The following is a 19,011-nucleotide window of genomic DNA, read 5'->3' as shown; positions in this document are numbered from 1 at the left end:
GGGGTGTGTTCGTTTTGTACATTCATCCCCCTAAACTCCTTTTTTACCCTGCTTTGGATGCTAAGGTCTTTTGTGCAAAGGTCTAGGGATTCATTAAGTGTAAGACAAAGACAATAGGAAACCATAAAAACTTAGGTGAACATTTTCAGGAAATCTTAAGAAGACTTAAGTGTGTTTTGTGCAACCGACATTATTATTAGGAAATCTTCACTAGGACTTTAAGGAAAATCTTAACTTAAAGGGATAGTCCACCCAAAAATGAAAATTAGCCATTATCTACTCACCCATATGCCGAGGGAAGCTCAGGTGAAGTTTTAGAGTCCTCACAACACTTGCGGAGATCCCAGGGGAGAGGGGGCAGCAACACAACTCCACCTAATGGAGGCTTATGGCGCCCCAGATTCAAACGTCCAAAAACACATAATTGAAACCACAAAATATCTCCATACTGCTCGTCCGTAGTGATCCAAGTGTCCTGAAGCTCTGACATAAAAAGTTGTTTGGAAAAACAGAGTTCAAATGACTTTTTTCCAACAGCAACATAAAAAGTTGTTTTGAAAAAAGTCATTTGAACTCTGTTTTTCCAAACAACTTTTTATGTCAGAGCTTCAGGACACTTGAATCACTACAGACGAGCAGTATGGAGATATTTTGTGGTTTCAATTATGTGTTTTTGGACGTTTGAATCTGGGGCGCCATAAGCCTCCATTAGGTGGTGTTGTGTTGCTACCCCCTCCCCCCTTGGATCTCCGCAAGGGATGTGAGGACTCTAAAACTTCATCTGAGCCTCCCTCGGCATATGGGTGAGTAGATAATGGCTGAATTTTCATTTTTGGGTGCACTATCATGCAACCTGCCCCTGACTCTGTAACAAAAACATTTGTCTCTGTGGGGATCCTTTCCATAAAGGGTCTGGCACTTAAAATAATAACCTGAGCCTGTCAGTGGCAAAAACAAGTACTTTCAGAGGATGTAAATTAACCCTGCAGCCTGTTTTGCTACTGCCAGCTCCAGTGCTCTCGCTCAATTCTGGACCAGTTAAAGAATAACTGATCCCATTAGTCACATGGGCACCAAAATCATGGGAAAATAGGGTCCAGGAAACCATTACCCTTTGAGCCATAAAATGCTTTGCAGGATGGTTTTGAAATTCCAGGATCTGCTGTTTTTTCCCTTTCTTGCAGCTTAATATGACAGATGAAGGAAAGAGTCGGAAGAACAGATATCTTCCAGATGATTTCGAGATAGACCCCGACTTCAAGCGCCTCGTCTCGTACAATACCACCGCCGTCCACATCCCTACAGATATATACGAAGGCTGTAAGTTGAAACACTTTACACCTGTACTGTATAAAAATGTATAATCTCTCTTATATTATCCACACATGCTTCTTTTATAAATAGTAAAACATGGTGACCACCACCTCCCGCCCTGCTTCTTGTCTCTCTTTATCCCTGTCATCACTATGTCCAGTATCTACAGTACGTTCCCCTGATGCAGAGCTCAGCCTCCAAGCGCTGTCTGTAGTGTAGACGCTTCCACACCGACGCTAGGCCATTCTAGTCTATTTATAGCCCAGTTGCCAACAACCCAATGGCCAGCACACCCAAGCCCCCTCTTTACCCTGGTCACCAGCTGCTCCTTTCCCTCCCGCTCACTGCTCACCCCGCTGACCTCTGGGGACAGTTGAACAGAACGTCAGTACCCCCGCCAATGATAGGTCTTTTTATGGGTGCTTTGTACTTGCATGAGGCTGTTCTCGGTTATTTTGGTGCTTTTATCACACGGTTAGATTCATGATTTTCTTCTGTCACTGCTTCTTTCACTGTGTTAACGTAAATGTCTTGGTCACTGGACTCATATAAACAGCATACCTACCTAAGAATATTATACCTACTACATTTTAACATGTCAGCATGCTGACATCAGCAGTGATATCAAAACACCTCTGTGTCTTAGTATATTATGACCATCTTGGTGTCTTTCCTTGCAATACTTTGATCACTGCTGCTCCTTCCTTCCCTTTTTAATAAGAAGTGTTGACTACAGGTAATATGCACCATATGTGCACTTGACTTTCAGCTTAAAGTAGTAGCTGCAAAGGACTGTATAAAAATAATGAAGTAGCCACCGTGACGTCAACCTTTGGTTTGTTGACTTCCTTTTTGGAGCCTCCATTTTGGCATTTTGGTTGTTGCTATCTTTGATTGTTAGAGTAATAAGTGACCATATTTGGACAAGAGGATGGAGCTATCCCCTATGCTAGCTATTAGCTTGGTTAGCATGGTGCATTATAGTCTATGGTTAACTGTGATAATGCTAATGCTAATTTTTGCCAGCTAAAAACAGGCTTAAAACCATTAAAATAAAATGTGCTTATTGGAAAAACTGAACATCTGACTCCTTAAAGGGTCTTTTAGTTCAACCAAACTCTTTTTAGCGATAGCTACTCCCATACTTTTGAATCTGGGGTTACGCCACTTACAGTATCTTACTAAGGCTGTTTCCAGACCTAGAGTTGTCTTGCTTTGGTCTGAATCAGGGACTCATTTTGTTACAAAGTTGTATAAATGCCTAGAGTTGGCTCATGTTCTCACGGCAGCATTTACAAGCAGACCAGATCAAATGCCTTGCGCAAGAAAGCTGCTCTTGATTGGTCAGAATCCAGGAAGTAAACCAAACGTTGAAGAAGAGTACACTTGCAAGATAAATGTAACACTTTCTAATGTCACAATGGAGGGACAACTACGCAGGTTGATTTTAGCGCTGCTCATCGTGGACTATATTGCTGTCATTGTTCATTTTAGTCAAACCATACAGTTTGAAAACGAGGCGCGGCTCCAACTAGAAAACAATGTTTTGATGCACTGGATGTGCTGAATGTGCATATTAAGGCAGTACAGGAGGAGGTGCACATTAATAATCCTCCAGGACTGTAACATGCTCATGTTTAAGCCAAACAATGTGTTATGTGACTGCAGTTGGTTCAGATCCAGATCGGAACACGTTCTCACCACAAACGAACTGCACCAGAGTTCCTTTGTAGCCGGGCCAAAACCACCTCTTCAAGAAGGTCTCAGTCTGGTTGTTTTGGTGCACACCTGAGTGCGACTGCTGTGTTCACACCTGCCCAAACAAACTTGAGTTTGAATAGACGGAACTAAACAGGACAGGTGTGAAAGCACCCTTAGAGTTGTCGCCTTGGTGGCTGTAAACTCACTGCAGGGAGCCAGTCTCAAGTGGACATTCAAGGAACTGCAGTTTTTGGCACTTTCACGTTCATTTTTCAGCCCTGGAGGTTGCAGCTTGGTACATATTGACATCCATGATACACTATTGCTAACTGATCATCCCCATAAGTGAGGTTCTTGGGCACCTTTTCAGCACTTGTTGAAGTGGATCAGACTAGCCTTATCTACAAGGTTATAATGTTTCTCTGATTACTTATTTTTCTTTTCCCTCCCTTACTGCTGGCACTATGTGGTATGATTACACCTCTCTCACATCAGCCTGATCTCATCACATGGAGGGCTATAACTTCAAAGGGATAATTGTCCATCCCTTCCTGCTGGAGCCTCTCCCAGCTCTGGACATTAAGCAGGAAAACACGCCGGACAGGCCACCAGTCAAACTAGATTTGGTTTGCGGTAATGAAATCTGGTACAATAAAGAATGCTATTACAGAATGTGGCTAGCCTTAAATCCTTTTAGACAAATTTGAGTCATCTGGGGCCAAATAATTGCAGTTTTATCCGTTATGACCTTACAGTGTCAAATGTGAAACACACATTACCGTAAAATTAATGCTAGCGTCAGGTAATGGATTTTTTGCATCAGTATATTTTTGTCTGAGCGACACTGATACCAATCTAAATATGACTGATGTTCTTTAACACATTGATTTGTCCTTTTGCCAGTAATTTGAAAACAGCAATATGTTAAACAGGCACGAGCCTCCTTGGAAGGGATAAATGGACTAATGTATGGGCAGATGACTATTTACACAGAGCGAGCACTTGCCCACACACACAGACACACACACTCATGTCCTCTGCGTTAGCCTCTTATTCTCGGACACTAATGAGTATAATTCAAGGACAGACTCACACACACATAAACGTAAAGATGCAGACATGTCTTGAGATGCACAGAAACATCTTGTCTTTCCACTCTCAAACCAGTAGACACCGACAAGGATTCGAAAAATTGATACAACATGAAAGGAAGCCTCTGATGCAACAAAAGTCTGAATATTAAATTACAAGTGACATGTGATCTGAAAAGATAACCCTAAAGAAATCTAGATCAATCCAATGAAACGCAGCCCAAGCGTGAGAAAAACCTTGCATAGCAACATCATCGCTCTCGCGCCGCTCAAAATGACACTTCATAACCAAAGCGCCATAATTTCCCATGTTAAACACCACATTTAACAATACACACACTCAGCAGGCATCAAAACAGTTAAACAATTTCCTCATACCCAGGCACGAGCTAATGGCCTCCCTGGCATTGATTGAGCGCTCAATATCAATCTCAGTAATGATCATCACACAAGGTTTGCTAAATGCAGCAGACTCAGTCACATGATTCTAATGTCCTTACACAGCGAGTCACTCCACATAAGTTGTACTATAAATGTGCAGAGTGACGGGCCTCTGAGGCCTCTGACTGTGCAGACATTTTTGTCATTGCCAAATGGCCAAATGCACTCAGTTATTTTTACAAGCAACAGTTATAATGATGAAAGGGGAGGGGAGTGGGATGGAGGAGGAGGCTGTTCCTGGTGTGATTTATCTGTCTGTCTTGCTCTCTTTCTGTAACTATATATGGCCTCTTTCTTTTTCATTCTTTCACTTTTATTTGCATCACTTCCCCTTATAGCCTTCTTCCAGCTTTCTTTTTTCTGTCTGTCTTTACCTTCAGTGGTATCTAGCCATGCATATTGTTTTGTTTGCTATTCTCTAGAATGATAATAAACTGTTATTTTTTTTTAAATGTGTAAGGGGCCATACACATGCCGTGTTTTTTGCACCCTCAAATTTATTGTTTTTTAATGTAGATGCGTTGCAGGTGCGCTCAAACACCAGAGCGGCGCACATGTTCCCGCTACTTGGCGCTACTTTTGTACCTTTTTTTTGAGCCAGCTGTCAAGAGGGCAGCGGCAGGTTGTGTCTGAGGTTGCCAAAACACCTTAACAAGCATCATATCAGCAGAGGACATCCCCAGTCATTGCTAGGCTAATTTAAACAGTGTAAAATGCCGTAGGCTTGTGCTAATAATGTTAGCATGTTATATTTGTTTGGAAAACGTGTTTAGCATAAGACAGTTGTTTTGTCTGTGAATCTTTTGAGCTGTAATGGAGCTGAAATTTGTAACGTTACCTTTGTTAAATGTTGCTGTTGTGCCTGGCTTCATATGAGTTGAGGAAAAGTCCTCTAGCCACTAGGCTAATTTATACAATGTAAAATGCCATAGGCTTGTGCTAATAGCATTAGCATGTTGTATTTGTGGGGAAAATGTGTCCAGATAAAGACAAGTGTTTGTCTGTGAATGCTGCGAGTTATAGTGAAGCTGATTTGTGTACTTGTGTTTGAAATTGTCTCTATGAAGCCATGTTTAATGTGTGTTTAATGTGTGTTTTGAATCAACTAAACTTTACAGCACTTCACTGGAATCCTGCTGCCAACTAGTGTTTTGGAGGCGTCACTGCAGTGTGACACAGACACACCACTGCACAAGTATAAATGCTCACAACGGTATAGGCTCTGCATGGATCTTACGCACAAGTATAAATCCCGCCTAAGAGTGGGCATAATGACATTAATCCCGCAACATGGGAGACTAGTGCGATTAGTTGGAAAAAATATGTGCATACAGTACAGGCCAAAAGTTTGGACACACCTTCTCATTCAATGCGTTTTCTTCATTTTCATGACTATTTACATTGTAGATTCTCACTGAAGGCATCAAAACTATGAATGAACACATGTGGAGTTATGTACTTAACAAAAAAAGGTGAAATAACTGAAAACATGTTTTATATTCTAGTTTCTTCAAAATAGCCACCCTTTGCTCTGATTACTGCTTTGCACACTCTTGGCATTCTCTCCATGAGCTTCAAGAGGTAGTCACCTGAAATGGTTTTCCAACAGTCTTGAAGGAGTTCCCAGAGGTGTTTAGCACTTGTTGGCCCCTTTGCCTTCACTCTGCGGTCCAGCTCACCCCAAACCATCTCGATTGGGTTCAGGTCCAGTGACTGTGGAGGCCAGGTCATCTGCCGCAGCACTCCATCACTCTCCTTCTTGGTCAAATAGCCCTTACACAGCCTGGAGGTGTGTTTGGGGTCATTGTCCTGTTGAAAAATAAATGATCGTCCAACTAAACGCAAACCGGATGGGATGGCATGTCGCTGCAGGATGCTGTGGTAGCCATGCTGGTTCAGTGTGCCTTCAATTTTGAATAAATCCCCAACAGTGTCACCAGCAAAACACCCCCACACCATCACACCTCCTCCTCCATGCTTCACAGTGGGAACCAGGCATGTGGAATCCATCCGTTCACCTTTTCTGCGTCTCACAAAGACACGGCGGTTGGAACCAAAGATCTCAAATTTGGACTCATCAGACCAAAGCACAGATTTCCACTGGTCTAATGTCCATTCCTTGTGTTTCTTGGCCCAAACAAATCTCTTCTGCTTGTTGCCTCTCCTCAGCAGTGGTTTCCTAGCAGCTATTTGACCATGAAGGCCTGATTGGCGCAGTCTCCTCTTAACAGTTGTTCTAGAGATGGGTCTGCTGCTAGAACTCTGTGTGGCATTCATCTGGTGTCTGATCTGAGCTGCTGTTAACTTGCGATTTCTGAGGCTGGTGACTCGGATGAACTTATCCTCAGAAGCAGAGGTGACTCTTGGTCTTCCTTTCCTGGGTCGGTCCTCATGTGTGCCAGTTTCGTTGTAGCGCTTGATGGTTTTTGCGACTCCACTTGGGGACACATTTAAAGTTTTTGCAATTTTCCGGACTGACTGACCTTCATTTCTTAAAGTAATGATGGCCACTCGTTTTTCTTTAGTTAGCTGATTGGTTCTTGCCACAATATGAATTTTAACAGTTGTCCAATAGGGCTGTCGGCTGTGTATTAACCTGACTTCTGCACAACACAACTGATGGTCCCAACCCCATTGATAAAGCAAGAAATTCCACTAATTAACCCTGATAAGGCACACCTGTGAAGTGGAAACCATTTCAGGTGACTACCTCTTGAAGCTCATGGAGAGAATGCCAAGAGTGTGCAAAGCAGTAATCAGAGCAAAGGGTGGCTATTTTGAAGAAACTAGAATATAAAACATGTTTTCAGTTATTTCACCTTTTTTTGTTAAGTACATAACTCCACATGTGTTCATTCATAGTTTTGATGCCTTCAGTGAGAATCTACAATGTAAATAGTCATGAAAATAAAGAAAACGCATTGAATGAGAAGGTGTGTCCAAACTTTTGGCCTGTACTGTATATCGGCATTGGCAATTGTTTAACTATCCTCCACTGCAGGATTCTGGCTTGGAGGGTCTGTGGTATGTGTTTGATCTCTTCCAGCTCTCAGGCAGGTGGTTGAAGGTGGGGTCTGAGTGGAGCTGTAGTTAACAAAGTAGCAAAGCTCGGCTGGTGTTTCCTCTCTCTGTCTCTATCTCTCTATCTCCAAGGACAGGCTGCCACATTGATGCCACTCTGGCTGGCCAGCACTGTCAGCGTTGCCATGGCAATGTGTATCCAAGTGTGTGTATGTGGAAGAAGGAGACACACATACTTAGACACGCCCTGGTTTTCTATCTTGTTGTGTGGAGGAAGGACTGGTAACTTGATTAGGGGACTTTGTCTAGACGAGGCTGGCGTCCTTGTGGCTTTTACTGACGTGTCATCCTCATTCTGTTTTAATTGCAGTCGACTTTCTCCACAACCTCCACCTCTCTTTGTTCTTCTTTGCTTAAGTTCCTTCCGCCACCTTCGCCCCTACTTATTTTGTCATGTTTGCTTTTTTTTCATCTCTCCTCACTGCCTCTTCCTTTTCTTCCACAGCTCTACCCCTTCACTCCACCCTCCAGCACTCCAAGCTCCCCCTCATCCCTCGCTCCACTTTATTAAGCATATTAATAGTGGGGTGTGTGGAGACAAATGTGCTACTGTCTTTCTCCCCCGCATTAGTCCTGCTGATTGGAATCTATTCTCCCTGCTGATCCAGTGTGGGTGGTCAGACTGGGATTCATTATCGTGTTTATGTGCATGCACACTGGAGATGAATCAGAGTTTTTCTGTGTGTGTGAATGTGTTTCAGCGAGAGGGGAAGAAACACTCGGGGTGTGAGATTCGGCATGTGTGTATGTCACATCGCATGCACCTACTGTACTGTGTGCGGATCCCATGGCTGCGTATGCGTGTCTTCTCGCTCATTAGGCGGATTGGCGTGGATGCGATGAGGGGAGATGAGAAGGGAGCGTCGCGGCAGGAGATCCGAAGGAGATCCGAAGGCTCGCCTGATGCCCGTTTGCATCAACGCTGTGTGGCACCTGTCAGCCCAAGACACACACACACACTGTGATTTGCTGAGATACTCTGACACTGTGTATGTGAGCGTGTTTGTACCGAAGTCACGGTCCCTGTGGCAAAGCTCACAGCATGGAAATTGATTTTTTTTTTTCTTTTTCTTTTTGCACTCTTGTGCCACTTGATACACGTCCTATTTAGTTTACGGAGCCAGCTGCCAAACTCTGAGGTGTCGTCATCTCCATCCCTCTCTCCTCATCCCTCCTTCCTCCATCTTCCTCCCTCTTACTGTCGTTATGTCTGTGACCTGTGTCCTTGTGACAAGTTGGACGCCTTCCCGGGATGTTCTAATCAGCTGATTGGGATTCCCCTCCATGCCAAAATGTTCCCAGACAAAGTTTCTGTCTTGTAATTCTATTTTACCCGTCCATAAAACTTCCTTGACAGTAATGAATGAGATTTCTGCAATGTCACACACTGTGTTGTTGGTTTCATTCTGGATAATGGCAACCAATATCAACAAGTGAAAACCTTTGCAACCTCATGATCCAAGTGAGGCGTAAAAAGGTTGCTCTTTATCTCCAGGCAGTGGAGATAACTAAGGCCCTGTTTCCAATCCAGATAAGAATAATCCAGATTTTGCAACGCCTTCTTTTGCCCCCCAGATAAAATTGATCTTGTAACTTGTGTCCTTGTTTTCAAAGAACTTTCAGAGAGGATCGTTCTGATCCTGATACCGCAAGACCTGGATTACAGACTCTAGATGTGCAGTCTTTGGAGAGACGTCCATCTGTTGGTCCAGTAATACATTTCACTAACACAGATCAGTTTGAATTATTTTTCATATGTACATAATAGGCCAGAACTGCAGAATTAGCCAGGGCTGTTTATCACCATCTCTCTGTTCAACTATTGCTGTATTTATTAGTGTTGCACAATGCAGGCAAGAATTATGTTGCGTGGACAGTGTGGAGGGTCTTGTGGGTCTTGAGGGTTTTGTTTTTGGATTATTTTGGTGCACACCGAGAATATTTTATTGGTTAATCATTTTGTATGGTCTATGTCACTTTAATATGAAAGAATAAGTGCCATGTGTTCTACATGTCTTCACATCCACCTTGAGCCTATGCAGAATCCACCTGTGGGATAATGATTATCCTCATTTTTGTGCCTCTGCACCAGTGTTGGGTAAGGGTTACTTTAAAAGTAATCAAACTACGTTACTGCGTTACTTTCTAAAAAAGTAACCAGTTACTTTACTGCGTTACCCCCTGAGTAAAGTAACTCAATTACTTTACAAGTACTTCCAGCGTTACTCCCTGAGAAAAGTAACTCAAGCACTTTTGAGTATTCTACATTTCCTATTGGGCAATGGACCACAGGGCGCTAAGCCTACATTTTTTTGTCTCCAAAATTAAAGTTATGGACCACTTGCCCTTCACTGAGATCCAATTCTCCCATCACAGCCGTCACTTTGACCAGTAGAAATACAGAGCAATCTGCAGCCGTAGACAATTGTATGACAACAGCACCCCAGCGTTTTTAATATTTCCTCTAGGGATGTTACCACACAGAGCAAAAGGGGGAAATGATGGTGTGAAACAGCAGAGGCACTTTGTCAACCCGCTGAGTTAACGTTACTGTCATTAGCATCAAGCTAGCAAACAATGGCACATCCTCACTGTCGGACATAAAGTAATAACATTAACAAATAGCGGCGGGGCTTTTATAGACAGTCCGTTATTTATTAATCCCTCTGTGTGTTTATATATTTACTTTTTATCCACTCTGTTGTCTTTATAAAGTTAACATATCGCACCGTCATTTCAAACTCAACACTTGTTTCAAATTAAAAGCCCCTTATAACCTCGGCTAGAGAATTCCTCTATTTTCTAAATAGGCTTTTATTTTGAAACATTTGCCAGAACTTCCTGTGGAAGATACAGTAGCTTGACAGTTTACTTATGGCGCTTCAAATGTAGCTCCTGCCATCTGCTGACACTTTTAGGTGACTACAACAACATGTCGGCTGGCACATGAACAGACACAGTGACTCAAATAATAGTAAAATAAAAATAGGACAAGAATAACTCGATGACATCACACACGCCGTGAAAGAATAATTGGTGAGTACCAGCGTGTAGCGTGTACCAGGCATAATGCAAGTCCTGAGTCTGAAATATGTCTGTCAGTGAGTCCTACTCCACCTATTGCGACTCCACCATAGACAACGGCAGCATTTCTCCGACCACGTAGTGAATCACAAGCTCTGCGGCTTCTTTCAGACTGATAGGTTTAACGTTATCTCCGTTATTAGAACCAAACAACAGCCGTTGTTTCTGAGCTGAAGGATCAGCGTTCTAAAAGTAACGGAAGTAACTGATGTCTTGTTTGAAAATGTACTTAAGTATTTGATTACTCAAACAGCAAACTAACGCATTAGGTTACTCGTTACTGCAAAAAGTAATCAAAGTACTCTAAGTACTTTGTAACGCGTTATACCCAACTCTGCTCTGCACTGGGTTGTCAGTCCCATTCTAATGAATACAACATTTAAAGAAAGCCTTCATGCAATTTCCTCAAATTTGGCACAAACATCCACATGTACTCAGCAATAAACTGATTAGATTTTGGTGTTCATAGGTCAAAGGTCAAGGTCACTATGACCTTGTCTGTCTCATTCTTGTGGATGTGATATCTCACAAACACCTTGAGGGAATTTCGTCAAATTTGGCACAAACATTCACTTTTACTTGACAAACTGATTTTACTTTGGAGGTCAAAGGTTGTTGTGAACTTGCATCCATCTCATTCTCTTGAATGCAATATCTCAAGAAGGCCTTGAGGGAGTGTCCCTCAAATTTGCCACAGACGTCCACTTGGAATCAAGGATGTACTGATTAGATTTTGGTGGTCAAAGGTCACTGTGACTTCACAAAACATGTTTTTGGCCATAACTTTTATTTATGTGCTAGTTATGACAAAAATTCACACAAATGTCCACAAATTTAAGGGGAGACATTTGGTCAGACACTAAATTGGTGACACTCGTCTTGAAACTGTGCTGACTGTATAGATCTTGTGTGCTGCCAGGAGGAAGGTGTTTGTGAAGCATCCATGCTTTCACAGACAATCAGACATGGATGTAAACTGTAAATGCATCTTGACTGGTGCATAGAGGCATACAACAGTGAGGTGGTAACCCAAGTTGGCATCAAAACCATCCTTATCTTCACCTTTAGAGTTTTGAAATGTCATAAAACAACATATGATCTGGTTTCTGGATTGGATGGGATTACCAAATCTGTATCCCAATTAGTGGGATCAGGACCACATTGTATGGTTTTAAGATTTAATTGCATCTGGAGAATTCTGATCTGGATTAAATGTTTTAGAATACTGGGTATTAACATGTGTCTTGGGTGACCGCATCACATGTAGAGAGCTTTTAGGTCAGGGTTGAATGCACCCAATACATTCTCAATGCATCTTGACATCTGATCACTCAGTCAGACCATATTTGGAGGTGGTCTGTGCTACATATGGACACAATTTTTCAGCAGTGTGTATGCTAATGTGTCCTGGGCCACATTAAAGGACTGCCTAGTCAGCTGATGCTCTTGCTTTTCCGACTCAAACCATCTGTTGCTGGCATTATACAGAATAGACGCATCCCTGTAGGCCTGTCTCTGGAGCTGCTCTCCTCCCGGTGAGGGGTCAGTTGAACATCTGCCCAGTTAGCACAAGCTAACACATCACAGTTGTTAAACCCATTAATAACTATTAGGTAATGTTATCCATATGATGCTAACATTTTGCAACTTAATTGTTCCGAGGAAGGTGAAGGTGGGAAAACTCTTACCAACTGTCCCCGGGTCAGAGCTTGCACTCCCACAGCAGGAGTTTCTGAGTGGTGGGGAGGCGGAGGAACCACAGGTGCGCTAGCTTTGCATATGGAATTGACGTACGTGTTTATTCACTTATAGAGCGGGGAAGTGAGATCCAATCACAACTATTGTCGAGAGACGCATGTGGAGACACGTTCTAATGCCAGGTGTAAACAGCCTCTATAAGGGCTTTTCTCACCTTATCACCTCGACAACTTTCTACAGAAAACAAATATGGAAGTCAAGTGTGTGTGTGTGTGTGCGCGTGTGTGCTGGTGCCATATCTCCCTTCCCCCCTGGCCATGGCTGCTATGAGTGTGTTGTGTGTCTCTACATCTTCATATCGCCTGGGGTGGTTTTCACACACACTCGTGATAACCACACTCGGCCTTTACTCCTGTGACATCACCAAACGATCAGCTATTTGTCAGATGGTCCTCACACACCACCATCCATTCGCACACAGGTATATTTACATCAATGGAATTGAAAGTGGTATTCTAATAGTTTGACTACTGATCAAGTTGCTGCCTATCTTTCTCATTAATATTATTTTGCACATTATATTACTTAACAATTAAAATGCAGTCTGTGTCGACATCCTGACAGAAATCTAATTTTTCAACAACAGCTGAAAACAGCAAGCCCAGCATAGTGTGGTGTGCAGTGTGGTGTCCAACAGAACCACAGCTCAGCTGGCTCTTATGAAGTCCTCTCACCCCCAGAGCTCTCTGCAGAGTTTACTGTTCCTGCTGCCCACATCACTCCATCCAATAACTCATCCAGATCCACTGCTGTTACAGTTTATTTTCCTTTTCTGTGCAAATTGCAGCATTAATTTGCAAGGCTAATTTGCCTGATGAATGAATGATGAAAATTTGCTTTATTGAGGAATTTCAGGGTGCTTAACAATGTGACCCTTGAGAGTAGCTCACACATTGCAACACAATGTGATTAAATTTAGTGTTTTAATGTGTTGATGCTTGGATATAGTAAAATGGTGTGTCCCTTTTGGCTCTCATGGATACAATACAAGCAGGTAATTTGATATGTTTTGTCCAATTGTTTAATATGTACTCCTTTCTGATTGTTAAAGCTAGAGTAGGCAGTTTAATTGTGGCGTCTTTGGGCAACAATCCCATAATAAACTTTGGGCATATTGTAATTCTAGTGGACTGAGAGAAAACGAGATCTCTGCACCCCCTCTTGGCTCTGTTTTCAGGCTTAACACACTTTTGCCAATCACAGGTCATCACAGAGAGAGCATTCCTATTGGCTGTTCTACAAACGCAGTTGTACGTGCACGTTCCAGATTGCACATGCCTGTTTCCATGCCAGAGAACCTTGCAGAGAGGTTGCTATTTCAACATTGGCACCAACTGCCTACACTGCAAAGTAACCCGAAAAAGGAAGACAGACTTATCCAAAAAATAAGAATAAGAATCTCACAATAAACGTAACATGAGCACTTGTCAATATTGGTGAAGCAGTTTAGCTTCATGTTTATGTTTATGGAGCTATTGTTGGCTAGAGCTTTGAATCACAGTGTGTGCTACAGAGATTGAACCCGAGGCAGTGGCTGCAGTAACCCGAATCCAGTCAGCGCAAACCCCAGCTCCAGAGGACCAAACAGCCTGGACTCCCCACTGGATCAGCAAACTTTCTGTTGCTGCCTTCACACAGGTTGGACCCAGAGGTGCAGTTGGCAACCACTGCTGCTGGGGTTTTGCGTTGGCCAAATTCAAGCAGCTACAGCCTCCAACCAAAGGGCCGTCTCCGAGTTGCTGCGCACTGTCCTCCCTGAGAAGCAGTCTACAGTGGTGCGGAGCAATATACCCATGGTCTTTTGGTGGGAGGGGCTTAGGACAGAGAAGGGAAAGCTGCAGAAGTAGGGTGTATTTTCAAATTCTGCCTTTTTTGCCCTTTCCAGGTTTTTGCCTCCCCCAGCTTGAAGACAAAAAAATCAGCATTTGTTGGTGGACAGAAACATTACAATACACATGTGTGAGAGTCTTTTGCAGCACTGTGAATGCCAGCACGAAGGATGCACATGTCACAATAAGTAGTGAGTGGCTAGCATCATCGGGTACAGGCCCCCCCCTCTGATACGATGATTGCAGGTTCTCACCACTTCAGCCGCCACTGTATAATTACTTTCAAATGCACAGGCGGTTTCAGCCACCAGCGAGCTCATGACAGGGAACACCACGGGGCATCGTTTGGCATGGCACCACGCAGCCTTCCCTCTTCACCTCCTCCCACCGCCGTCACCCTCATCAGTCACTGCCAGAATCCAGTTTGATTTGTTTTTGTAAGCATCTACATGCCTCACAGGGAATATTTAGTATCTTGGTTTCCATATTCAGTTCCCATGTCTTCTCACCACATGAATCAGTCATTTTTATTTTATTTTTTTATTTCACATCTTCACTTGTTCACTATGTGATAATTAAATAGTGTGATTTTTGAATTTCGCATGGCTGAGCATTTTTGCTGAATGTACTATCATCTGAAACAATGTCTTCATTCTGAGTTGTTTTAAATGTTGACCGCTCAGTGAAGCACCAACCCAAGTCCAACCCGCATAGTTGTCCCTCAATTGTGACATTAGAAAGTGTCACATTTATCTTGCAAGTGTACTCTTCTTCAACATTTCTACAACTTTGTAACAAAAGTAGTCCCTGATTCAGACCAAGACACTGTCTTGGTTAGTCTTGTTGGTCATCTCGTTCCTGCAGTCGCCAACTGGGCGAAATAAACCCTTATTTCATTGAGTTAAATATAAAAAAAAATGCTGTTTTACCCATGGTCTCTTCATCTGCTGTTGCTAGCTGGTTGTTTACAGTCCTGTAAAGGTTAATTTGCCCTACCCCTCACCACTTGAATTCGACCACAGTATCTTTAGTTTTCCACCAGTAGAGACCGGAGACTGACCTCTGGTGACAAGTGATCTAAATACCTCGGTATACCGTGATGCAGCCCAAGCCGACTGCATCTCACACTGTTGTGTACAGTGCTACAGTACTGAGCTTTTTGGGTCTGGTCTTCCAAGCCTACATCTGTCCCACATCCCTGCAAGACTCTAATTGATTTCAGCGCTGCTCATCGTGGACTATATTGCTGTCATTGTTCATTTTAGTCAAACCATACAGTTTGAAAACGAGGCGCGGCTCCAACTAGAAAACAATGTTTTGATGCATTGGATGTGCTGAATGTGCATATTAAGGCAGTACAGGAGGAGGTGCACATTAATAATCCTCCAGGACTGTAACATGCTCATGTTTAACCCAAACAATGTGTCATGTGACTGCAGTTGGTTCACATCCAGGTCGGAACACGTTCTCACCACAAACTAACCGCACCAGAGTTCGTTTGTAACTGGACCGAGACCACCTCTAACCCTAACCAAACCAAACAATTGTGAAAGCCCCCTAAGACGCAGCCAAAAAACCTTACAGTTGTGTAGTTGAGATAACATTAGAGGCTAAATTCAAAGATGGGTGTAGTCTGAGCAAAGGGGCTGGAAGTTGGGGTGTAGGAAGTCGGGAAGGGGCCATTTCCCCCCTAACTTTATGCCCCTGGCCCAAATTCATTTTAAGTTGCGGATTACTGTATCGCAGCTGGAGTGATCCCATCACAAGTTGGTCTCTAGTTTTGCCTAACTAACTAAAAGTACTTTATCAAAGAAATCAGCAGCCAGTGGCTTCCTTCCATCTCTTTTTCATGTCATCTCCCCTTTTTCTCTATTCACTCAACGTATCATTTCTCTTATCTCATCGGACTGAAAACAGAATTTTGATGCAGAAATCTCATTTGTAAAACATTCAAAAATTCATAGACGTTGCTTTATAACTATCATATTGGGGTTTTTTCAACCCCTGAAGAAAAGCACTATTACTTTTCAGGTATTGGTTATATCCATGTTTGTTGCTCCAACTTTACAGACACACAAACAAAAGCGCCCTCCTTCCCCTCAGTGTCCCTCCGGCCATGAATCCATGCCTGACAAATAGAGCTGAGCTGACTTGCGTAGCTGCAGTGATACTTTTCATTTCTTCCTCTCATCATGATGACCTCGAGCAAGCAACAGACACATGGCCACAGAGATGGATCTGTTTACAGTGAAACTGTGATTTGTTCTACTATTTGGCTGCGATTAGAGGACGCTGCCTCGCCACGCCTTTGATATTGTTCCTGAAGGCTCATCAGTGGTTCCTGACCTGCCCATTTAGGGGGGTAGGGGGGTTTAATGTCTGTTGTGTGTGTCTGCATCCAAATGCCCGAGGGAGACTATAATGGCTTTGTCAATTTTACACAAAGGAAACACTTTAACAGACACAGTGAGTAAGGACACACTCTGCGTCTCGGTCATTTATTTTGTCTCTCCCCCTCATCATGTATCTACACCCACACAGATCACCTAATGGGTCAGTCACTACATCGACTTCCTGCTGTGGCGGCTAGTGGGCAAATGAAATACAACACAGCTATATGTGATCTTTCCTTGTTAGTTCACTCTTCAGTATGTGCAGTATGGGCGGGGAAAAATACCAGTGGTTCCTGTGTGAGGTCTTGTTACCCTGAGACTTCTTGTTACTGATGTCACAGAAACCAGCAGGACTAATCCATTAAGGGCCATCCTCTGAGAGCAGAGAGATGAGACCTGAACAAATTGTCACCACTTATCATTGGGACACGCTTTGCTCTACAATGCCACAGGGAGCAATATAAGGCTGGGGTCTAAACACTCTCTTTATCCGACAAAGCATGGAAATAGAGCCTTGGTAGAGGAGGTGGTTGTGAGGAGGAGAAGAGGCGAGGAGCCAGCGGCACAGGATGGTTTTGAGAGGTTGAAAGGAAATAAAGAATTGTTGTTTTTTTGCTTCCAGATGGGAACCAAGTTTCTAGTTCTGGATTTATTTTGAGGTCAAAATGCTCTGAACTAAAATTAGGCATAGGAACCAGAACAAAACCAGATCCATATTGGTACCCTCGTCAAAGGCTTTTAACGCTTTCCAAAATAACAGAAATATGGCTTTCGTATTGTTGCTTTAAAATGGCTGGTTGATTATTTAACAGACAGGAAACAGTATGTCTCAAATAGAGCTAAGCTACGTTGTGGAGTACCTCAGGGCTCCATTCTTGGACCTCTTTTGTTCTTGATTTCCATAAATGACCTCCCTAGGGTCAGCAAAAATGCACTGCCTTTTTTATTTGCTGATGATACAGGTCTGGTATCATCACATAAAAATTTTAGCACAGTCGTTCAAGAAGCAAATGAAGAGCTATCATCTATTTCTAAAAGGTTTCAGATGAACAAACTCTTTTTGTAATGAAAATAATAAATATAACAAAGATAAAGCCAAAATTTTCATTGACAACATTGGAATAACTCAGGTTCCTTCTATTACATTTCTAGGGTCAAAGTAGACAAAAAACTAACTTGGAAATACCATATTAAATTTGTCTGAAAAAAGACTGAAGTCAGTTGGTGTCTTAAGTAGAATTCGTTCATTGGCCCATCATTCCTGTATTCTAACTTTTTACTATTGCTTAATTTAATCTCATCATGTATTGTAATACTGATTGGGCTACTGTTTGTCCCACTTACCTCAATAACATTTTTCTAATTCAAAAGACATTTTTAAGAGTGACTAGCTTTGCTAAAAAAAAATGCAAATCATCTGCTTCTATCTTTAGAAAATATCAACTTACATCAATTTTTGATATGAACATACACCAGACTTGTGTGTTAATATATAAATATGTACATCACACTCATACTTGCCAGAACTTTTTTAAGTCTTCCTCAGACATTCACTCATATTCTACAAGACACTAAGGACCTTTATCTTCCATATTGTCAGACCTTAACACTTCCTTAATGTTTTTGTAATTAGTTTATATTTTTTTGTTGTTGTTGTAAATTGTACATCTTTAACAACTTCTTAGTCCAGAACTTTTATTCAATTCTGCTTCCTTCATTTTAATCCTTTTCTTTTTATGTATGATTGTTGTGATTTAATGGGGGGAGGCATCTTCATAAGCCATTTTTGGCCTGTAATCTCTCCTGCACAATGTTTTACCTTTAATTTTTTATTCCCTGTATTTCCTATACATGTATGTGCAAATAAACTAAACTAAAACTCACTAGCACCTTTGCCTCTAAGGCCATGTTAACCACGAAAACGATCCACTAAAAACAGAATCGTTTCTCATTTTCGTTTTGAAAAACGTTCCGCGTTTAGACGACAACGTTTTGATCACAATCGCTGTGCACATGGATCCGCAAAAATGACCAAAAACGCTGCAGTATACATGCCTGGCCAGTAGTTGGCGGTGTGACGCTTACGCTTCCTTCTACAGAGCGGCATTTTCACGACCCAAAACGCCGCTGTCTTGTAAACGATCGGCCAAAACGCAACTAAAGTTTACCTTTTCAGTTGAAATCGTTATCGGAAAATGGGATCTAAGAGTGTAGTACTTGTGGCACAGCTGTGCCTCTTCCTGCTGAGTTGTGAATTTCATATCTGAGTACTGTTGCTTCACACTAACTTGCCATAACTCACTTTTAACTATACACATG

General features: G+C 42.4%; 1 protein-coding gene across 1 annotated transcript in view; it reads left to right on the top strand.

The window, feature by feature from the left end:
- Positions 1-19,011, top strand: part of cacna2d1a (calcium channel, voltage-dependent, alpha 2/delta subunit 1a) — a 173,328-nt gene that overhangs the window by 81,730 nt on the left and 72,587 nt on the right. Inside the window, exon 6 of the mRNA XM_078164982.1 lies at positions 1,185-1,320. Coding sequence (XP_078021108.1) covers positions 1,185-1,320 — 136 coding nt within the window. The remainder of the gene's footprint in view (positions 1-1,184; positions 1,321-19,011) is intronic.

This window comes from Epinephelus lanceolatus, chromosome 23, assembly GCF_041903045.1.
Source record: "Epinephelus lanceolatus isolate andai-2023 chromosome 23, ASM4190304v1, whole genome shotgun sequence".
Taxonomy (NCBI): Eukaryota; Metazoa; Chordata; class Actinopteri; order Perciformes; family Serranidae; genus Epinephelus; species Epinephelus lanceolatus.
This window is presented reverse-complemented; position numbering and strand designations above follow the sequence as displayed.